The 20,464-nt window shown below is 41.0% G+C and overlaps 1 protein-coding gene across 4 annotated transcripts in view; it reads left to right on the top strand.

Annotated features, from left to right (window-relative positions):
• The first annotated feature begins 5,404 nt into the window (after positions 1 to 5,404).
• Positions 5,405 to 20,464, top strand: part of KLF17 (KLF transcription factor 17) — a 28,110-nt gene continuing 13,050 nt past the window's right edge. Inside the window, exons 1-2 of one of the 4 annotated variants that reach the window (XM_070468283.1) lie at positions 5,405 to 5,790; positions 12,793 to 12,871. Coding sequence is in view for 3 of the 4 variants with exons in the window: in XM_070468280.1 (XP_070324381.1) it covers positions 16,799 to 16,882 (84 nt within the window). In the remaining variant the exon portion in view is untranslated. Of the gene's footprint in view, positions 5,791 to 12,792; positions 12,872 to 16,715; positions 16,883 to 17,050; positions 17,206 to 20,464 lie in introns of those variants that run through there. The other 3 variants (XM_070468282.1, XM_070468281.1, XM_070468280.1) reach the window with 3 other exon arrangements.

Raw genomic sequence — 20,464 nt, 5'->3', positions numbered from 1 at the left:
TCTGCAGTGGCTGACAGCCTCCTAGGCGCCAGAGAGAGCGCTCAGTAAATCTTTAAGCTAATTTTCTGGTGATGGGTGTGGCTGTGTTCTCTCCCTGTGGTTTGGCCTGAGGCCAAAAATTTAATGCAAATTTTCATACAAATTCATACAATTCTAATATTTCATATTATTCTATTTTTATATCCTGAAAGTGTTGTTAATCATTTAAAGGACAATTCTTTCACGTTTCCTTAAATTTTAGTTGCATGTATAAAATAACACTTTCAGTTATCTTTTCTTGATTGGTTTTTTCTAAGAGTTTATCAACGTTATTAATCATTGTAAAACATCAATTTTGCCTTGTTGCTTTTCTTTATTTTATGCTTGTTTTCTGTTTCATTATTTCTGCCTTTATTATTATTTCTGCCTTTATCATTGTTTCTTTTCTTTTCTCACTTACCCCAAGTTAAGATGTTATTGACATATAACATTGCTTAAGTTTAAGGTGTGCATAACTCAATGATTTGGTGCATATTGTGGAATATTACGAAATGATTACCACAATGAGATATGTTAACCTCTCCATCACCTCACATATTTGCTTCTGTGTGTGTTTGTATACAGTGAAAACAGTTAAGATTTACTCTCTTAGCAACTTTCAAGTATTAATGCAGTACTGTTAAGTATATTTACCACACTGTACATTGGAGTCCCAGAACTTTATCATCTTATAACTGAAACTTCATACCTTTTGACCAGCTTCTCTCCATTTCTCCCCACACTAGCTCTTGGAAACCTGTTGTTGTTCCGACTCTGCGATCTCATGGACTGTAGCCCTCTAGGTTCCTCTGTCCTCCGCAATCTCCTGAAGTTTGCTCAAATTCTTGTTCATTGAGACGGTGATGCTATCTAGCCATCTTATCCTCTGCGGCCTCCTCCTTTTGCCTTCAACTACCATTCTATTTGTTTCCATGAATTCAGCTTTTTTAGATTTCACACATAAGTGAGATCATATAGTATTTGTCTTTCTCTGTCTGATTTATTTCACTTAATATAAATACCCTCAAGGTCCTTCCATGTTGTTGCAAGTGGTAGGATTTCCTTAGTTTTTATGGTTTCCGTAAAGTGGCTTCCATGTCTTGGTTATTGTGAATAATGTTGCAATGAACATGGGAATGCAGGTATCCCTTTAAGAAACTGACTTCATTTCCTTCAGATACGTACCCAGGAAAAGACCTTTTGGTAATATGTTGGCTCTATTTTTCATTTTTTTTTTGGGAACTTCCATACTGTTTTCCATAGTAGGCTGTACCAATTTACATTCTCTCCAACAGTGCATAAGGGTTCCCTGTCTCCACATTCTCATCAATACCTGTTATCTTTTGTCTTGATGGGGATATCCATTCTGACAGGTGTGAAGTGATGTCTCATTGGGGTTTTGATTTTCATTTCCCTGATGATTAGTGATGTGAAGCATCTTTTCATATACCTGTTGCCCTTTTGTATGTGTTCTTTGGAAAAATGTCTATTTGAGTCCTCCACTCATTTTTTGCAATTGGGTTATTTGGTTTTTTGCTGTTGAGTTGTATGAATTCTTCATGTTTGGATATTAATCCTTTATCAATCATAGATGGTTTACAAGTATTTTCTCCTGTTTCACAGGTTGCCTTTTCATTTTGTAGAAGCTTTTCAGTTTTAAAAAAGTCCCAACTGCTTATTTTTGCTTTTGTTGTCATATTTTAAAAAATGTTATGTAGACCAATGGCAAGGAGTTTTCCCCGATGTATTCTTCTAGGTGTTTGACAGTTTCAGGTCTTATAGTTGAGTCTTTTTTTTCTTTTTTAGTAAAGTTTTTATTTTGTTTATTTATGTTTGGCTGCACTGGATCTTCGTTGCTGTGTGTGCTTTTCTCTAGTTGTGTTAAGAGGGGGCCGCTCTCCAGCTGACTGTGTGGGGTTCTCATTGCAGTGGCTTCTCTTCTTATAGAGCTCGGGCTCTAGAGTGCAAGCCTGCTAGCGGAGCGCTGGCTTAGTTGCCCTGAGGCATGTGCAATCTTCCCGGACCAGGGATCGAACCCGTGTCTCCTGCATTGACAATCAGATTCTTAACCACTGGACCATCAGGGATTCCTTACATTTAAGTCTTGAATTCACTTCAAGTTAATTTTTGTGAGTAGTGTAAGAGAGGGGTCCAGTTTCACTCTTTTACATGTAGATATCCAGTTTTCTTAACTGGATCTATCAAAGAGACTTGCCTTTTCTTATTGTGTGTTCTTGTGGCCCTTGTCAAAGATCAGTTGACCTATATATGTAGGTTTATTTCTGGGCTCTTGACTCAGTTCTATTTGTCTATGTCTCTATTTTTATGCTAGTGCCGTATTATCCTGATAATATAGCTTTGTAAGTTTCAAATTGGAAAATATTTTGCCTCCAACTTTGTTCTTTCTCAGGATTGCTTGTTTATTTGGGGGTCTTTTGTGGTTCCTTATGAATTTTAGGATTGGTTCTTTTATTTCTGTGAAAAATGCCATTGGAATTTTAATAGGGATTGCATTGACTTTATGGATGTCTTTAGATAGTATGAAAATTTTAATATTAATTTTTCCAATCTACAAATGTGAGATATTGTTCTCTTTATTTGTGTCTTCAATTTCTTTCATCAATGCCTTATAGTTTTCGTTATCCAGGTCTTTTGCCTCCTTAATTAAATTTATTCTTATTTTATTGTTTTTGGTGTTATTGTAAATGGGGCAGTTTTCTTAATTTCTTTTTCTGATAATTTCCTGTTAGTGTATAGAAACTCAACTGATTTTTGTATGTCAAGTTTGTATTTCACAACATTACTGAATTTTTTTTATCCTAACAGATTTTTGGTGGCATTGCTTTTGATTTCCTCCTTGACTCATTGATTGTTCAGAAGTGTGTTGCTTAATTGCTATATATTTGTGAAATCTTCAGTCTTCCTCCTGTTATTGACTCCTAGTTTCATACTACCATGGTTGGAAAAGATACTTGGTATGATCTCAGTCTATTTTACTTTGCTAAGATCTGTTTGTGACTTGATATATGATCTATTCTGGAGGAGGTTCAGTGTGTGCTTGAGAAGAATGTGTATTCTGTTTTGTTGCATAGAATGTTCCATATAAAAACAAACAAACAAAAAAGAATGTTCCATATCAGTTCTTTTTGTTTACAAGTGTGGTTCAAGTCCAATGTTTCCTGTTGATTTTCTGTCTGGTGATTTACCTGTTATTGAAAATGGGGAACTGCCTCCTACTATTATTTGATTGCTGCATATTATTACCTTTATTAAATTAAATATCTGTTAATATTTGCCTGATATATTTAGGTGCTCTTATTGGGTGCATTTATTTGCAATTGTTTTACCCTCTTGCTTAATTGATCCTTCCATCATTAGTGACCTCTTTGTCTCAAAACATTTTTTACTTAGTCTATTCTTCTGATAGAATATAGTTCACCTGCTCTACTTTTGGTTTCCATTTGCATGGGATGTATTTTTTCATCTTTTACTTTCAGCCTACGTGTGTCTGTAAAGCTGAAGTGAGTCTCTTTTAGGCAGCTTATGGTTGGGTCTTGTTTTTTATCCATCCAATCACTGTCTTTTGCTTGAAGAATAGAATACACTTACATTCAAGATAGTTATTGATAGATAAAGACTTACTATTGCCATCTTGTTAATTGTTTTCTGGCTGTTTTACAGTCCCATTTTTCCTTTCTTTTTTTCCAGTTGTCTTCCTTTGTGGTTTGATGATCTTCCATAGTGGTGTGCCTTGATTCCTGTCTTTGTATCTATTATGGGTTTTTATTTTGTGGTTACCATGAGGCTTACAGAAAACAACATATAGAAATTAATATAGCAATTTTATTTAAGTTGATAACTGATCACATACAAAACCTCTACTCTTTTATTGCTCCCCCATTTTGTGATTTTAATGTCACAATTTACATCTTTTTATATTGTATATTTGTTAAAATGTATTTTAACACTTTTGTATTTAACACTTTTGTCCTTTAACCTTTATATTAGAGTTAAATGGATAACACTTTACCATATCACAGTAGTAGAGTATTCTGATTTTGACTATATATTTACCTTTATCAGTGAACTTTATACTTTCAATGTTTTCATGTTACTAATTACTGTCCTTTCATTCCAGCTTGAAGAACTACCAGTTCTTAGAACAAGCAGGTCTAGTGGTGTGAACTAGTTTTGCTTGTCTAGGAAAGTCTTTATCTCTCTTTCACTTCTAAAGGACAAGTTTGCCCACTAAAGTATTCTTAGCTGACCAGTTTTTTATTATTATTTTTCTTAGGTGGAAAGTTTTTTTTTTTTCTTTTAGCACTTTGTACATATCTCTCTATGCTCTTCTTTTTTGCAAGGTTTCTGCTGAGAACTTCACTGATAGCCTTATGGGGGTTCACTTGCATGAGATGAGTTAAATAATTTTTTTTCTGCTTTCAAAATTCTTTGTTTTTGTTTTTGACAGTTTTATCATAATGTGCCTCAGTGAGGTCTTCTCTGAGTTGAATCTGTATGGGGACCTATGAGCTTCATGCATCTAGATGTCCATATCTCCTTCCAGATTTGGGAATTTTTCAGCTCCTGTTTCTTTAAATAAGCTTTCAGCCCTTTTCTCATTCTCTTCTCTTTCTGGGAGTCTCATAATGCAAATATAGTAAGTCCCCTACATATGAATGAGTTCCTCTCTGAAAGCATGTTCGTAAGTTCAATTTGCTTAAGTCCAACAAAGTTAGCCTAGGTATCCACCTAACACAATTGACATATAGTACTGCACTTTAATAGATGTATAATATTTTTCAGAGTATTATATATATAATACATAATAATAACAATATATATAAGTAATATATAAAATAATATATAGTAATATATAAAAGTAAACAAGTAATATAAAAAAATAAACACAAAAGTAAAGAAAATATTTTAAATCTTACAGTATAGTACCTTGAAAAGTACAGTAGTATAGTACAACAGCTGGTATACAGGAGCCGGCATTGAGTGAAGAGGCAAGTTACTGATTGGAGGAGGAGAAGAGGTGGGAGATAGCAAAGCTGAAGACTGTCAGCAGCGGGAGAAAGAGGGCAAGTTGCAATTTCACTCAAGCCTGATGTTGATAGAACACACATGCGCATCTTCGAAAGTTCTCAACTTGAAGGTTCATGTGTATGAGTCTTACTGTATTGTTTGCATATATGATATATTGTGTCATATAATTCATGTAGGCTTTCTTCACTCTTTTTTTGTTCGGTAAGAATGCTCAAGAATGTTCTTTGTTCTCCTCCAACTGGATAATTTAAAATATCCTGTCCTCTATTTTACGGGTTCTTTCTTTTTTTTTTTTTTTGACAGGGGCAGTGTTTATTGATGTAGGGTCTCCTTTGATTGCCTCATGGAAAAAGGTTGGGTCATAACTCCTGAGTTAATTTCATTTGGTTTTGTTAAAATAAGAATCTCTAGTGTGGATATATAGTTATCCAAATCTGGACCTGACCCCTTCTGGGTGTCTGGAGTTAGACCATCATGCCCTGACTGTCCACTTGCAGGGGGCCCATGTTGCCCTCCTTTCTGACAGCATAAAGTCCCCTCCTGAAACTCCAGAACAGTGCTCAGTGTTCTGGAAGTCAGGAGGGAAAGATGGACAGGATAGGTGAGAAGCAAGTGAAGAACAATCTACCCCAAGGCATGGACATGTCTCTCCTCACCCTGATTTTTTGCATTCACTGACATTGGGCCTTTGAGGATCACTAAACATTAACAGACATGAAACTGGTAAGAATAGCAGTGAAAGTTCCTTAATCTTCAGGTCTCATAAAATCCCTGCAAAATAGGTGACTTTCTGCTCCCCTCCTGAGATACATATGCCCTTGTCCAATACAACCTCATAAAATGCTGCTGCTGCTAAGTCGCTTCAGTCGTGTCTGACTCTGTGCGACCCCATAGACGGCAGCCCACCAGGCTCCCCCGTCCCTGGGATTCTCCAGGCAAGAGCACTGGAGTGGGTTGCCATTTCCTTCTCCAGGGTTCTTTCTTTTGCTGTGTCCTGTCTGCTGTTTATGCTCTCTGTTTATTGCATTTTCCATTTCATTTATTGTATTCTTTACCTCCAGAATTTGTTTGGTGCTTTTTTTTTTTTAAGTTCCTATCTCTTTATTGAACTGTTTTTCAATATTTCAATATTCAATGATTCTACTGAATCATTTTGTTCATGTATTGGTTTCCTGGTTTTACTGAACTGTCTTTTTTGATATTTACCTATAGCTCACCAAGTTTCCTTAAAACAGCTATTCTGAATTCCTTATTGGACAAATTGCAGATATTCATTTCTCTGAGGTTGGCTACTGAAAAATTATTTTTTTTGTGGTGTCATGTTTCCTTGATTGTTTGCATAACTTGAAGCTTTGCATTGCTATCTTCCCACTTGAAGTGGCAATCACCGATTTCATTCTTAATGATTGGCTTTGGGGTAGAAATATTTTCTGTCACCCCTGCTAGGCATTCTGAGGCTTTCTCAGACCTTTTCTAAGGGTACACTGCTCCATACTTGTCCCCTCTTGTGGTAGAATCCTTAAGCGTGCGTACTCTCTCAGTAATGGTACCGAATGCTTAAGTGTGTGATTTCTCCCAGGCCTACAGAGTTGGACTGGCTTTCTCGGTGTGTTTGCTTTGTTGTTGTTGAGTTGCTCAGTCATGTCTGACTCTTTGTGACCCCATGGACTGAAGCACACCAGGCTTTCCTACCTTCACCATCTCCAGGAGCTTGCTCAAACTCATGTCCATCGAGTCGGTGATGCCATCCAACCATCTCATCCTCTCTGGTCCCCCTCTCCTCCTGCCTTTAATCTTTCCCAGCATCAGGATCTTTTCCAATGAGTCAGCTCTCCCCATCAGGTGGGCAAAGTATTGGAGCTTCAGCTTTGGCATCAGTCTTTCCAAAGAATATTCAGAACTGATTGCCTTTAGGATTGACGGGTTTGATCTTCTTGCTGTCCAAGAAACTCTCAAAGTTCTTCTCCAGCACCACAGCTCAAAAGCTTCAGTTCTTTGGTGCTCAGTCTTCTTTATGGTCCAATTCTCACATTCATAAATGACTACAGGAAAAACCAGAGCTTTGGCTATACAAACCTTTGTTGGAAAGTAATGTCTCTATTTTTTAATACACTGTCAGGTTTGTCATAGCTTTTCTTCCAAGGAGCAAGCATCTATTAATTTCATGGCTGCAGTCACCATCTGCAGTAATTTTGGAGCACAAGAAAATAAAGTCTGTCACTGTTTCCATTGTTTCCCCATCTATTTGCCATGAAGTGATAGGACCAGATGCCATAATCCCAGTTTTCTAAATGTTGAGTTTTAAGCCAGTTTTTTCACTCTCTTCTTTCACTCTCATCAAGAAGCTCTGTAGTTCCTCTTCAGTTCAGTTCAGTCACTCAGTTGTGTCCGACTCTTTGCGGCCCCATGGACTGCAGCAGGCCAGGTTTCCCTGTCCATCACCAATCCATCACCAACTCCCAGAGCTTGCTCAAACTCATGTCCATCTGAGTAAGTGATGCCATTCAACCATCTCATCCTCTGTCGGCCCCTTCTCCTCCTGCCTTCAATCTTTCCCAGCATCAGAGTCTTTTCCAATGAGTCTGTTCTTCACATCAGGTGGCCAAAGTACTTGAGTTTCAGCTTCAGCATCGGTCCTTCCAATGAACATTCAGGACTGATCTCCTTTAGGATAGTTCCTCTTCACTGGCATAAGGGTGGTGTCATCTGCATATCTGAGGTTATTGATATTTCTCCCAGCAATCTTGATTCCAGCTTGTGCTTCATCCAGCCCTGCATTTTGCATGATGTACTCTGCATATAAGTTTAAAAAGCAAGGTGACAATATACAGCCTTCACATACTCCTTTCCAAGTTTGGAACCAGTTCATTGTTTCATGTCTGGTTCTAACTGTTGCCTCTTGACCTGCACACAGGTTTCACAGAAGGCAGGTAAGGTGTTCTGGTATTCCCTTCTCTTTAAGAATTTTCCATGGTTTGTCGTGATCCACAGAGTCAGAGGCTCTAGCATAGTCAATGAAGCAGAAGCATGTGTGCTTGCTAACCAACTGCAAAAGCTCAGTCTCACCGCTGCTGGGAGCACTAATAGGGAGCCAGTCTTGAGGTGGAGGTGTGGCATGTGGAGTTCTGGGGGTGATGTGGGGCAGTTGGGGGGATTTGAAGGTGAAGCATCTCCAGTGGCCCATGCACAGACCTCCTAATGGAGTTTGTGACACAATTACTAGGATCTGTGTCCCTGGGATGCCCTCTGTGGGCTCTATCTGCTGCTCCCTACCTTTCTGTAGTGTGGCACACCTCAGGTTTTGGGATGGAGCAACAAAGAAGTGGGAGTCTTTGGCAGTGGCCTGCACAACTGAAGATGCTGGGCATTCACTCACAAGCTCACTTTCCCCCATGGGAGGAATCATGGGCCAAAACGGTCCCTCTTAGCACTGAACTGTGCATTTCTGCAGGAAGTAAAGCAAAAATGGTCCTCTTATCATCTTTGTTCAATCTCAAATTGCCTAAATTGTTGCTCTTTGGGAGGAAGATGGTAGAAAATTCTTATTCTGCCATAATGATAACATAACTCTTTTGAGTCCTTTCAGTGTTATATAGTCCAATAGGATTTATTAGTTAGTTCTCTAGGGGATGTACCTTTGACTTGCTATTACTACTAATTACAGCCTAGATTCACTGAAGTTACAAGTTGACTTGTAGATTTTTGCCTAGTAAAAGTGTAAATGATATTTGGCCGGTAGAGAAGATAACTCCAAACATAGTGCAGTACATTGTTTTGCTATAACAAAGTACCATAGACTGGGTGGATTATAAACAATAGGAATTTATTTTTCACAGTTCTGAAGGGTGGATGTCCAAGATCAGAGTGCCAGCATGGTCAAATTCTGCTGAGGGCCCTCTTCTGCAGGCTGCCGTCTTCTTGTTATATCCTTACATGCCAGAAAGAGAGTGACAGAGCTCTTTGGGGTCCCTTTCATAAGGGCAATAGTCCCATTCATGAGGGTTCCAGCCTCCTTACCTAATCATTTCCCCAAAGCTCCACTTCCTATTGCCATCACATTTCAACATATGAATTTTGGGGAACAAAAACATTCAGTCCATAAGCCTCTACTTTAGCAAACTTATTTAAACATTCCCTTCTATTGTAATTATGTAAATCTCTGTTCTTTAACTGCTTTCTCAATCAGCTTTCCCAATCTTCTGAGTTAAGCTTAAAAATTTCTACTTTGACAGAGTTAATGTGAACCTGGGGCTGAGGTCTGAGGTGACATTAATGAGAAATTAAGATCTGCTCTATAGTTATATAATGTGACAATTCAGAAAGTCCTTATGGTCTTTTCTCCTTTCTTAGAAAAAAAATTAAACATAGAGTAACAGTGATCACCAGTGTACTCATCTTCCAAGTTTTTTTTTGTCTAGTTTTATTGATATAATCAATACAGTATCACTTATGTAAACTAAATAATAGTATATAGTTTATTTTTATTTTTTGGTGCTGCCCTGTGGCTTTTGGTATCTTAGTTCCCCAACCAGGGATTGAACCCTTGCCCACTGCAGTGGAAGCTTGGATTCCCACCCACTGAACTGCCAGGGAATTTCCCCACCAGTTTTTCCATTTCCATGTCCTTTTCCTGTTCTAGGATCCAACCCAGGATGTTAACATTACATTTATCAGATTACATGTTTGAGCTTTATAATGATACATGGCATTCTTTTTTATTCATTCTGACTGAAGAGAGAATTCCATTCTTTGATGGTAACCAAGGTATAGATTCTCCTATTGGTACATATTTAGGTTGTTTCCCAGTTTCCTTTACTATTATAAACTGGTGCAATCCTAGTATCTTTATCCTTATCTTCTTAAATTGTCAGGAAACAGAGCGAGAGCATCTCTCTGTAGCATCTATCTGTAACTTATAATGAAGTGCCAGCCTATACCCTTCAAAATCTGGCTCTAATTTTCTGTTCTAGCCTCATCTTCACTCCCAGACAACCTTTCAAGGTCACTACTGACTTCTCCAGCTCTCTAATGTTTTCTACTTTGCCTAGTGCTTTCCTGTTCCCCAGACTTGCCTTTTCTGGTCACCTTCCTCACCCCACCATAAGCTCCAGCAGTATGTCAGAATGCTGTACAGATTAAGAGCAGAATGGGAGTATATGTATGGCTGAGTCCCCTCAATGTTCACCTGAAACTACCACAACATTGTTAATCGGCTGTTGTTCAGTTGCTCAGTCATGTTAGACTCTTTGCGACCCCATAGACTGCAGCATACCAGGCTTCCCTGTCCTTTACCATCTCTCAGAGCTTGCTCAAACTCATGTCCATTGAGTCAATGATGCCATTCAACCATCTCATCCTCTGTCATCCCCTTCTCCTCCTGCCTTCAATCTTTCCCAGCACCAGGATCTTTTCTATGAGTCAGCTTTTCTGTATCAGGTGGCCAAAGTACTGGAGCTTCATCTTCAGCATCAGTCCTTCCAATGAATATTCAGGATTGATTTCCTTTAGGATGGACTGGTTTGATCTCCTTGTAGTCCAAAGGACTCTCAAGAGTCTTCTCCAACACCAATTATATTGTACTAGCTACACCCCAATACAAAATAAAAAGTTAAAAGCTTGAAAAAAAGTGAGCAGAATGGGATTCGCAAGTATGTTTAAGAAATAACTATGTTCTTAATTTTTTTTTAAATGATCAGTATGGATATGGAATAACACCACATTGAGGCATATGAAAGTGAAAGAGATTTACCATATTCACAGGCTGTAGAAGAGAGAGGCAAGCATGCCAGGGGGCTATGTGGGAGTACCACTAAGGGAACTAGCTCAACCAAGCAGGCGGGGTGCTGGGAGAGACTGAAGGCAGTGGGCGAGTTCCTCCCTGAGGATCAGGGTGATGCACACAGCAACAGGAATGAAGGGATTCCACTGGTGTGCTTGACGTCACTAGGTCACAGTCAGGACAGGACAAGAAGGGGAACTTGTGGCAGGGACCAGCCTCCTCATACCATGCACCTTTTCTCCTGGGCAGAGGGCTCACAGACTGCGGGGCTGTTGAGGCAGCAGGAAAGTATGATATCTAGTCTGTCTCAGGTGGTCTCATACATCCTAATGGTTTCAACTCTGTTATCTACACCTCCAGCCTAGAGTTTGCTTCCCAAGCATCTGACCCATATATCTATCTGCCTCCAGAATATCTCTATTTCACTATCTCATGTGCTGTACTATGCTTAGATGCTGAGTTGTGTCCGACTCTTTGCAACCCCATGGACTGTAGCCCACCAGGCTCCTCTGTCCATGGAGATTCTCGAGGCAAGAATACTGGAGTGAGTTGCTATGTGCTCCTCCAGGGGATCTTCCCAACCCAGGGATTGTACCCAGGTCTCCCGTATTACAGGCAGATTCTTTACTGTCTGAGCCACCAGGGAAACCCATGCATACTGGAATGGGTAGCCTATTCTTTCTCCAGGGGATCTTCCCCGACCCAGGAATCAAACCAGAGTCTCCTGCATTGCAGGCAGATTCTTTACCAGCTGAGCTACAAGGGAAGCCTGGCAATCTTATAGGTAACCTCAAAGTCAACCTGTTCAAGAATGAAATCATCATCTGTAATATGCCCTGAATCTGTTCCCCTTCCAATGTTCCCTGTATCTTAGGGAATGGCATCAGCAAGCTTCCAGAGCTCAAAGTAAACACCTGGGAGTTTCTTTGAACTCACTTTTCTCCAGCATTAATCTAATGCAGCACTAAGTTCTGTCTACTTATTACCTTAGGATAGACACATTTGTCAACTGCATTCACTTTTTACTCACTTTTGCATTTATTCAGTATCTTTTTATACTGGAACCTGTCCTGGCTTCTGCGAAACAAAACCAGTGCTTCTCAAACTATCCTAGTGAAGGACCATTTCTTTTCTTTTTTCTTTTTCCAACCAGTCAAGAATGGATTCTTTCGGGACTTCCCTGGTGGTCCTGTGGTTAAGAATCCACCTTGCAATGCAGGAGACTCAGGTTTGATCCCTGGAGAACTAAGATGCCACATGCCTCGGAGCAACTAACCCACAGGCCTCAACTACTGAGCCCACATGCCACAACTAGAGAGTCCGTGAGCCACAATGAAAGATCCCGGTGATAATGTATAGAACAGACTTGTGGACTCTGGGAGAAGGCGAGGGTGGGAATGTTTCAAGAGAACAGCATCGAAACATGTATACTATCTAGGGTGAAACAGATCACCAGCCCAGGTTGGGTGCATGAGACAAGTGCTCAGGCCTGGTACACTGGGAAGACCCAGAGGGATCGGGTGGAGAGGGAGGTGGGAGGGGGGACCGGGATGGGGAATACATGTAAATCCATGGCTAATTCATTTCAATGTATGACAAAAACCACTGCAATGATGTAAAGTAATTAGCCTCCAACTAATAAAAATAAATGGGAAAAAAAAATAAATAAATAAAAAAGAAAGATCCCCGTGATGATGCAACAAAGATCCCGTGTGCCCCAACCAAGACCTGATATAGCCAAATAAATAAATTAATATTTTTTTAAAAAGAATGGATTCTTTTATAGAATACAATGAAGATCAACTACTAGAAAAATAAAGTGAAAGGACATAAAAAACGCAAGTCCCAGTTTTTCATTACTAGATTCAATCAACAGAAATTACTTACCAAATTACTATAAAAGTTTATAAATGTTTCTCTTGATTCCTGTACCTATCTCATTGCAGACTGGTTAAGTTTGCAGACTAGTGTCATCCATGGACCACACTCTGAGTAGAACAGAAGAGAGAGAGCAAACAGAATGGAGTACGTATATATGGGCCTCACAGTGAGAGGGGGAAGGCAGAAAAGAAAGACTCTTAAGCAAATAAATAATAACCACATCATCAGCAAAAAGCAATTAGTTATTTGTGCCAAGATGTGGGTAACCCAAGGCAATGGGAGCACAGAGAAGGCACGTAACCCAGCCTAGTTATCAGGGAAGCCTACCTTATAAGAGATGCAAGACAGGTAAGAGTTAGTCAGATTGCAGATGCTCTAATGATGAGCAGGAAAGATACTCTTGGCAGAGAAACATGTTCTGGAGACATTAAGTAGCACATGGCTTTTGGAATTACCTTCCTATGATTTGATGGACTGCTTTTCTCTGAGCCTCAGTATGTATAAATGGATGCGATAATCCTCTCTGAATGATGAAAGAAGTGGTGGTGGTGGGCCAGTTGCTCAGTCGTGTCTGACTCTTGCAACCTCATGGACTGTCGGCCCCCAGGCTCCTCTGTCCATGGGATTTCCCAGGCAAGAACACTGGAGTGGGTTGCCATTCCCTTCTCCAGGGGATCTTCCTGAATCAGGGATCGAACCTGGGTCTCCTGCATTGCAGGTGGACTAAGCCACCAGAAGCCCTAGAGAGATAATGATGAAAATGTAACAATATATAACAATGCCCAGTGCTCGGTACAATGCTTTCTCGTGTGTTTGGGATACTTATAGGAATCAGAGCTACCTTGGATGGTGGGGTAGAGTGGGTGAAGGGACAGGTCGCTGACCCAAGACTGGAGTCCAGAATGACCCAGGCTGAGGGGATATAGGGCAGCATGCCTGCCCCTGAGTCATTCCCAGGCCTGAGGCATGTTTCTCTAGGACAGTCAGCAGACCATGAGTGTAGTTTTAGGTGGGGACAGGAGGCAGGAGCCCAGTGTAATCTCTTCCTCTCTAGTCCATGGTGTTCCAGATGTCCACAACAAAAATACATTCTATATTAAAAGACTGAAGGGTGGGTTGTCTCTGTCCTGTCATGCCTTGCCCTGGGGGAAGAGGGACTGATGAAATAAAGACATGAATGGATTTGAAATAAAGACATAAATCACAGAGCTAATCCTCTCAAGTGCTGCTTGCTAATGGTTAGAATCAGGAAGATTAAGTCAGAGATCCCAAATCTCAAAGCCAGAGTGATATGAAATTAACATGAAATTAATACATTTGATTTATGAAAATAATTTTGTCCTATAGAGGAATGAGGTGTTAAAAAATGACTGACTCTGTCAAATATGATTCATTCCATAAATATTTTCTAAGTGCCATGTTACAAGAAACACTAGGTGTATGGTAACTGGGAGAGGCATCTAATGGGAGTCAGAGAAAGCCCATACAGAGGTGATACCAGAGCTGATATCTGAGCAGGTGTTAGTTATGGAAGCATTGGAGCACTACTTCTCAAGGGCCTGCTCTCAGCCACACCCTTCTTAGTGAAGACACTGTTTCTTAAGACTTACCTCGCCTGTTACAATAGAGAAGTCTCTGCTCTCACCAAAACTCTCTTGTCTATTTGTACCTTGGGTCCTGTCTATTCTTCCCTTATTATTGTCACTCCTATAATTAAACCCTCTGCTTAAGTGTCAGTTTCAGACTCCTTGGAAAAAGTTGTTTACCAGACAGTGTGTCTACCTTATCAGCACCTGTTCCCTTCTTACCCACTCTAGTCAGGCTTCCATCTCCTCTGTAACTGCCAAAGTCATTGTTGAAGTCACCAAGGATCTCCACCTTGCCAAATCTCATAGGCCCTTACCTGGTTCTTAGCAACATTCGATGTAGTTTAACATTTCCTCTTTTACATACATGTTTCTTTTGATTTTTTTCTCCTACCACATGGCTTGTGGAATCTGGGCCCCCTACAATGGAAGCCCAGAGTCCTAACTAATGGACTGCCAGGGAATTCCCTCTCTTGGCTTCTTGAAATATAATTTCCTGACTTTTTCCTCTATCTGGTGGTTATTTCTCAGTGTCTTTGGATGACCTCACTGTTATACCTGCTCTTAAATGTAGGGGGAACTTGGGTTCTGTCCTGTTATCTTCCTAGTTGATATCATCCATTCTTATGACCTTAAAACCACCATCTCTATGCTGACAACACCTAAATTTACATTTATACCCCTGATCTCTCTCCGAACATACTTAATTTGTTTGTTGTTTGTTTTAGTTGCTAAGACATGTCTGACTCTTTTGCAGCCCCATGAGCTGTAGCCCGCCAGGCTCCTCAGTCCATGGGATTTCCCAGCCAAGAATACTGGAGTGAGTTGCCATATTCTTCTCTAGGGAATCTTCCTGACCCAGGGATCAAACCCACATCTCCTGCATTGGCAGGTGGGTTGTTTACCTCTGAGTCACCAGGAAAGTCATCTCCAAGTCAACATGTCTAAAGTGGAACTCTTGTCTCAGCAGCCTCTATCTCTTCTCAAATTCCTATCTTTCAGTATTACCAAATGGTGCAGTCAGCACTTGGTTGCTTCCCCAGGAATCTAAGGGTCACCTTTAATTCTTCTTCTCCTCCCAGTCCTTTACCATTCAAATCCACTACCAAGTCCCACTTTTTAAAATTCTAAAATATTCTTTAATGACCATCACCACCACCCTCCCCTCGGCCACTGAACAGTGACTTCTCTTTCTTGGACACCTTCTTTAGCTTTTAAACTGGTGTCCCTGCTTCTCTCTTGTCCATAAGCCTCAAAGGAATGGAAGGATTATTTTCTTTTTATCAAGGTATAGTTAATTTACTATGTTGGTTAGTTTCAAGTGTACAGCAAAGTGATTCAGATTTTTCCCATGATAGGCTATTACAAGATACTAAATATAGTTCCCTGTGCTATACAGTAGGTCTCTGTCCAATAATTATTTTAAAAACTTAGATCATACCAATTTCTTGCTTAAAAATCCTTCAGTGGTTTCCCATCACCCCGAGAATAAAATCCAAACTACTTCCCTCCAAGACCCTGCTCATCTCTGCTCTCCTGTCATCCCATCCTCCCCTTTTATTCACATCACTGAGGTCACCTGGCCCTCCCTTGCCCAGCTGGCCTACCAAACTCTTTCTTCTTCCATCCTCCTCCAATCTTCCTATGTCTGGTTCCTTTCAGGCACTTGGTTCTCAGCTCACCCAAGAACCTAGTGCCTGAAACAGAATAACTCACTTGTCCTGTTTTGTTTTCTCCACAGTGCTCACCCCCATCTAAAATTATGTTGACTACTGATTTTATTATATTCTTTTCCTGTCTGCCCATTTAGGATGAAAATTCCATGAGCGCAAGGGCTTGGTTCTGTCTCGTTTGTCATTGTATCCCTAGTTCCAAAAGATAGCGCCCAACACACAGTAGGAAGTCCCGAAGTACCATAGAAAAAAAAGACTTTGTTTCCCAGAGCTCCCAATCTTCAGCTGGTACACTCATCGGACATCGGCCCTATTATAGCGGAGGAGATCCAGCTCACGTCAAGAACCCCGAGCTGGTGGGGTGGTGCTGGAAGCGCTCCTGTCTGCAGACGCCGTACACGCTGACCTGCTATTCTCTCCAGCCTCCTTCCCTCGTCCGTCCATAAAGTCCACATGGCCTGACCGAAGTCTGAAACCTCGGGGTCCCCACCCTCACTTAGGCCAAATAAAAATGCTCAGAAAGGCGGGTGGGATAGGTAGGGTGGTGAAGGCTTGAGACACAAGTAATGAAGGTCTTGAGGTCCCCCGTTAGTGACCCTGCTGCCTTAGGGCAGGACGAGCGCGAGGCCGCAGCGCGGCAGGGTGGGGCCGCGGCTGCCGGGTGGGTCGCTGGGTGCGGCCCTTGGCTCCGCCCCCCCGCGCGCTGAGAATGGAAGCTGAGCGCGCTGATTGTGGCGTCGTAGTACGGACCTGCGTCGCGCCGCGAGTCGCAGGTCTGCTCGGCGGTGGGTCTGGACCCTAGTGCAGTGTCAATGTGCAACCCATCCCAAGTTCAAATGGAGCAGGGGGCCGAGGGCCTGAACCAGTGGCATGTGACTTCGCACCAGTTCACAGAGGTGAGTCAGGGCGTCACCTCAGGACACCGCGTGGGGGCTGAGGGCATGGAGGTTGGGGGAGTCGAGGGAAGCAGAAATCTGGAGGATTAGGGGTCCGAGGAATAGGTTGGGAAGGGAAGGGATGCCAGGAAGAGAACATTAATCATGTGTCGTTTGTTCCATTGGTAGTCTTAGCGTTGGGTGCTGGGAGCGAAGAGATTTCAGGTAACTTCTGATAGAGACTTTTTTGAGTCTGGAAAGAAGACAAAGAAAGTTGGCGGAAGCAGACGGAGAGGAAAAAATTACTAATTGGCAGGCCTTTGACAGACCCTGGGAATAGGATGGTGAGTTTACCCTCAGATATTTCGTCAATCGTTTTATTAATAAGTAGCTGGATGATTGGAAGTGTAGAAATAACTGTAAAGAAGAAATATAGGGGCCACAGTAACATAGCGTAGAGGCGTTTGATCTGATTTAGGATATGGAGAAGACAGCTGAGTATTCATTCTCGGACCGGAGAGAAATGGTTAGGTGAAGGATTGGCAGGTCCTGAGACCAGGGACAGAATGCCTCCACCTTGGAGGTAGTAAAGATGCAGGAAGAGACCAAGGTCAAGAGAGTGGTCAAGGGGGGTGGAAGCAGGGACTCTGGAACCACCTAAGTCCTGCTGGGCCGGAGTTGGTTGTTCCAAGAGCAGGGGAAAGCCATTGAAGAGTTTAAGTATAATTAATCACAATTAAATTTGTTTTAAAAAAATACTGATTAATAAATGGTAAAATATATGATGGTAAACTTAACATTGTACTTCCAGTGTCTGTCAAAGGCCTGCCAATTAGTAATTTTTTCCTCCCTATCTGCTTCCTGCTGACTTTACAACTTTGTCTTCTTCCCTGGGTACTCAAAAGTCTCTATCAGAAGTTACCTGGAATCTCTTTAATCCCAGCACCCAGTGCTGAGACTGTTAACTGAATAAATGACACGTGATTTATGTCCTGGTGGGTATGGGCAGAATTCAAGGCAATAATTAGAAAGCTATCATGATAATCCAATCAAAGTGGTGGCTGAACTAGAAAGGTGAGAGTGGAGAAAATGGAATAGATCTTGGAGTCTTTTTTGAAGGTAGACATCACAAGAACTGGTATTTAACTTGGATTGGCTACATTTTATGGGAGCGAAGGATGAGAACGAACAGGAATAATAGTTTTTTTCTCCTGGGGGTAGGTCAGGGGGTGGGTGAGTGGATAAAGCTGATCCTGGGTTTTGGACTTAGTCCGAAAACTAAGTGCCTTTGGGCTATCCAAATTGACTGAGCGTTAAGCATCTGGAAGATTCAGAACAGGTCTACCCTGGAGCTATTGATTTCAGAATAATTGACTATAAACAGAAGTGGATGTATTAACATAAGAAAGGTTGCCCAGAGAGTAGCATAATGCAAAAGGGTGAGGAGGAAGGCCAGGGTGAAGGGAAGTAGAAAAACCTGGTCAGTGTGTCCCTGTGTTCCAGAGGCCAAGGGGAAGGAATCATTTAAGGAAACAATGGCCATTATTCTTTTAATGGGAAAAGAATCTAAAAAAGAGTGGATATGTGTATGCTGCTGCTGCGGCTTAGTCGCTTCAGTCGTGTCTGACTCTGTGCGACCCCATAGACAGCAGCCCACCAGGCTCCTCTGTCCCTGGGATTCTCCAGGCAAGAATACTGGATTGCCATTTCCTTCTCCGGGTATATGTATATATATAGGTATAACAGATTCGCTTTGCTATACAGCAGAAAATTGTAAATCAGCATTGTAAATCTCCAATAGAAATTTTTAAAAAGAAAAGAGAACAATGGCCAGTAGTCTCAGAAACTCGTGAAAGGTCAGGCAGGGAACTCTGACACGTGTTTGGACTTGATAACATGGAGATCATCAGTGACCTTTATGAAAGCTGTTTCTGTGGAGAAATGGGAGCCAGACCGAACTTGGAGGAATAGTAAATTGAGATAGTGGTAAAGTGTTGTAGATATCCCCAAAGAAGTTTGCCTATGAACAATCAGGAAAGGAAAAGGGAGGGAAAAGTGGCTGTGTACCACAGAAATACCCATCCAGTAGATAGATCTTTGGCGCCTATTATGTGCCTACTTTATGTTAGTTACTGAGTGTAAGTGGTGAATAAAATGGATGGAGTTTTGATAAAACAGATAGGATGGCAATTTCTTTTCTTCCATAGTCAAAACACATTATCACATCTTCAGAGTTAATGAATGATAATGTCTAAATATCATCTTAGATGTAATTCTTTCAAAATTTTTTAAAAAATTGTTGTGAAATACAGTTGATCTACAATGTCATGTTAATTTCTGCCGTACAGCAAAGTGATTCAGTCATATACACTTATATATTCCTTTTCATATTCTTTTTCATTATGGTTTATCGAAGGATATTGTATATAGTTCCCTGTGCTATATAGTAGCAACTTGTTGTCTACTTAGATGTAATTCTTATTCAAATTCCCTAGTTGCTCCTAAAATGTCCTTTGCAGTTAGTGTGTCCAAACTAAAATCCACTTTAAGTCTCTGAAATTAGAAGAGTTTTCTTTTTTCCTTACTGACCTTTCATTTTTCATCATATTAATTTTTGCCTTGCAGACTTTTCCTCCTTGTGGACTTCTCAGATTGCTTTCTTGTGGTGTGATTTCAGTTCAGTTCAGTCGCTCAGTCGTGTCTATTTGCGACCCCATGGACTGCAGCATGCCAGGCCTCCCCGTCCATCACCAACTCCCAGAGTTTACTCAACCTCAAGTCCATTGAGTCGGTGATGCCATCCAACCATCTCATCCTCTGTCATCCCCTTCTCCTCCCACCTTCAATCTTTCCCAGCATCAGGGTCTTTTCAAATGAGTCAGTTCTTCACATCAGGTGGTCAAAGGATTGGAGTTTCAGCTTCGACATCAGTCCTTCCATTATTATTATTATATTATTATTTGTCCTGAATATTCAGGACTCCTTGGATATTGGATCTCCTTGCAGTCCGAGGGACTCTCAAGAGTCTTCTCCAACACCATAGTTCAAAAGCATCAGTTCTTCAGTGCTCAGATTTCTTTATAGTCCAACTCTCACATCCATCCATGACTACTGGAAAAACCATAGCCTTGACTAGATATACCTTTGTTGACAAAGTAACGTCTCTGCTTTTTAATATGCTATCTAGGTTGGTCATAACTTTTCTTACAAGGAGTAAGCGTCTTTTAATTTCATGGCTGCAATCACTTTCATCTACAGTGATTTTGGAGCCCCCCAAAATAAAGTCTGTCATTGTTCCATTGTTTTCCCATCTATTTGCCATGAAGTGATGGGACCAGATGCCATGATCTTAGTTTTCTGAATGTTGAGCTTTAAGCCAGCTTTTTCACTCTCCTCTTTCACCTTCATCATTATGATTTAGCTTGATCTAAATTGTTATGTATTGTATTCCCTCTAAAGATCTTAAAGCTAATTGGTTTCCTGATTTGGGGTAAGGATGTCTCAAAGGTACTATCTGGAGATACATCTGGCTCCCACCTTTGGTGACATTAGGTGTGGCCCTTGAATTAGGGGAGAGAAAAGCCTCATTGATCTATTTGAACT

This window comes from Odocoileus virginianus, chromosome 5 (genome assembly GCF_023699985.2).
Source record: "Odocoileus virginianus isolate 20LAN1187 ecotype Illinois chromosome 5, Ovbor_1.2, whole genome shotgun sequence".
Taxonomy (NCBI): Eukaryota; Metazoa; Chordata; class Mammalia; order Artiodactyla; family Cervidae; genus Odocoileus; species Odocoileus virginianus.
This window is presented reverse-complemented; position numbering and strand designations above follow the sequence as displayed.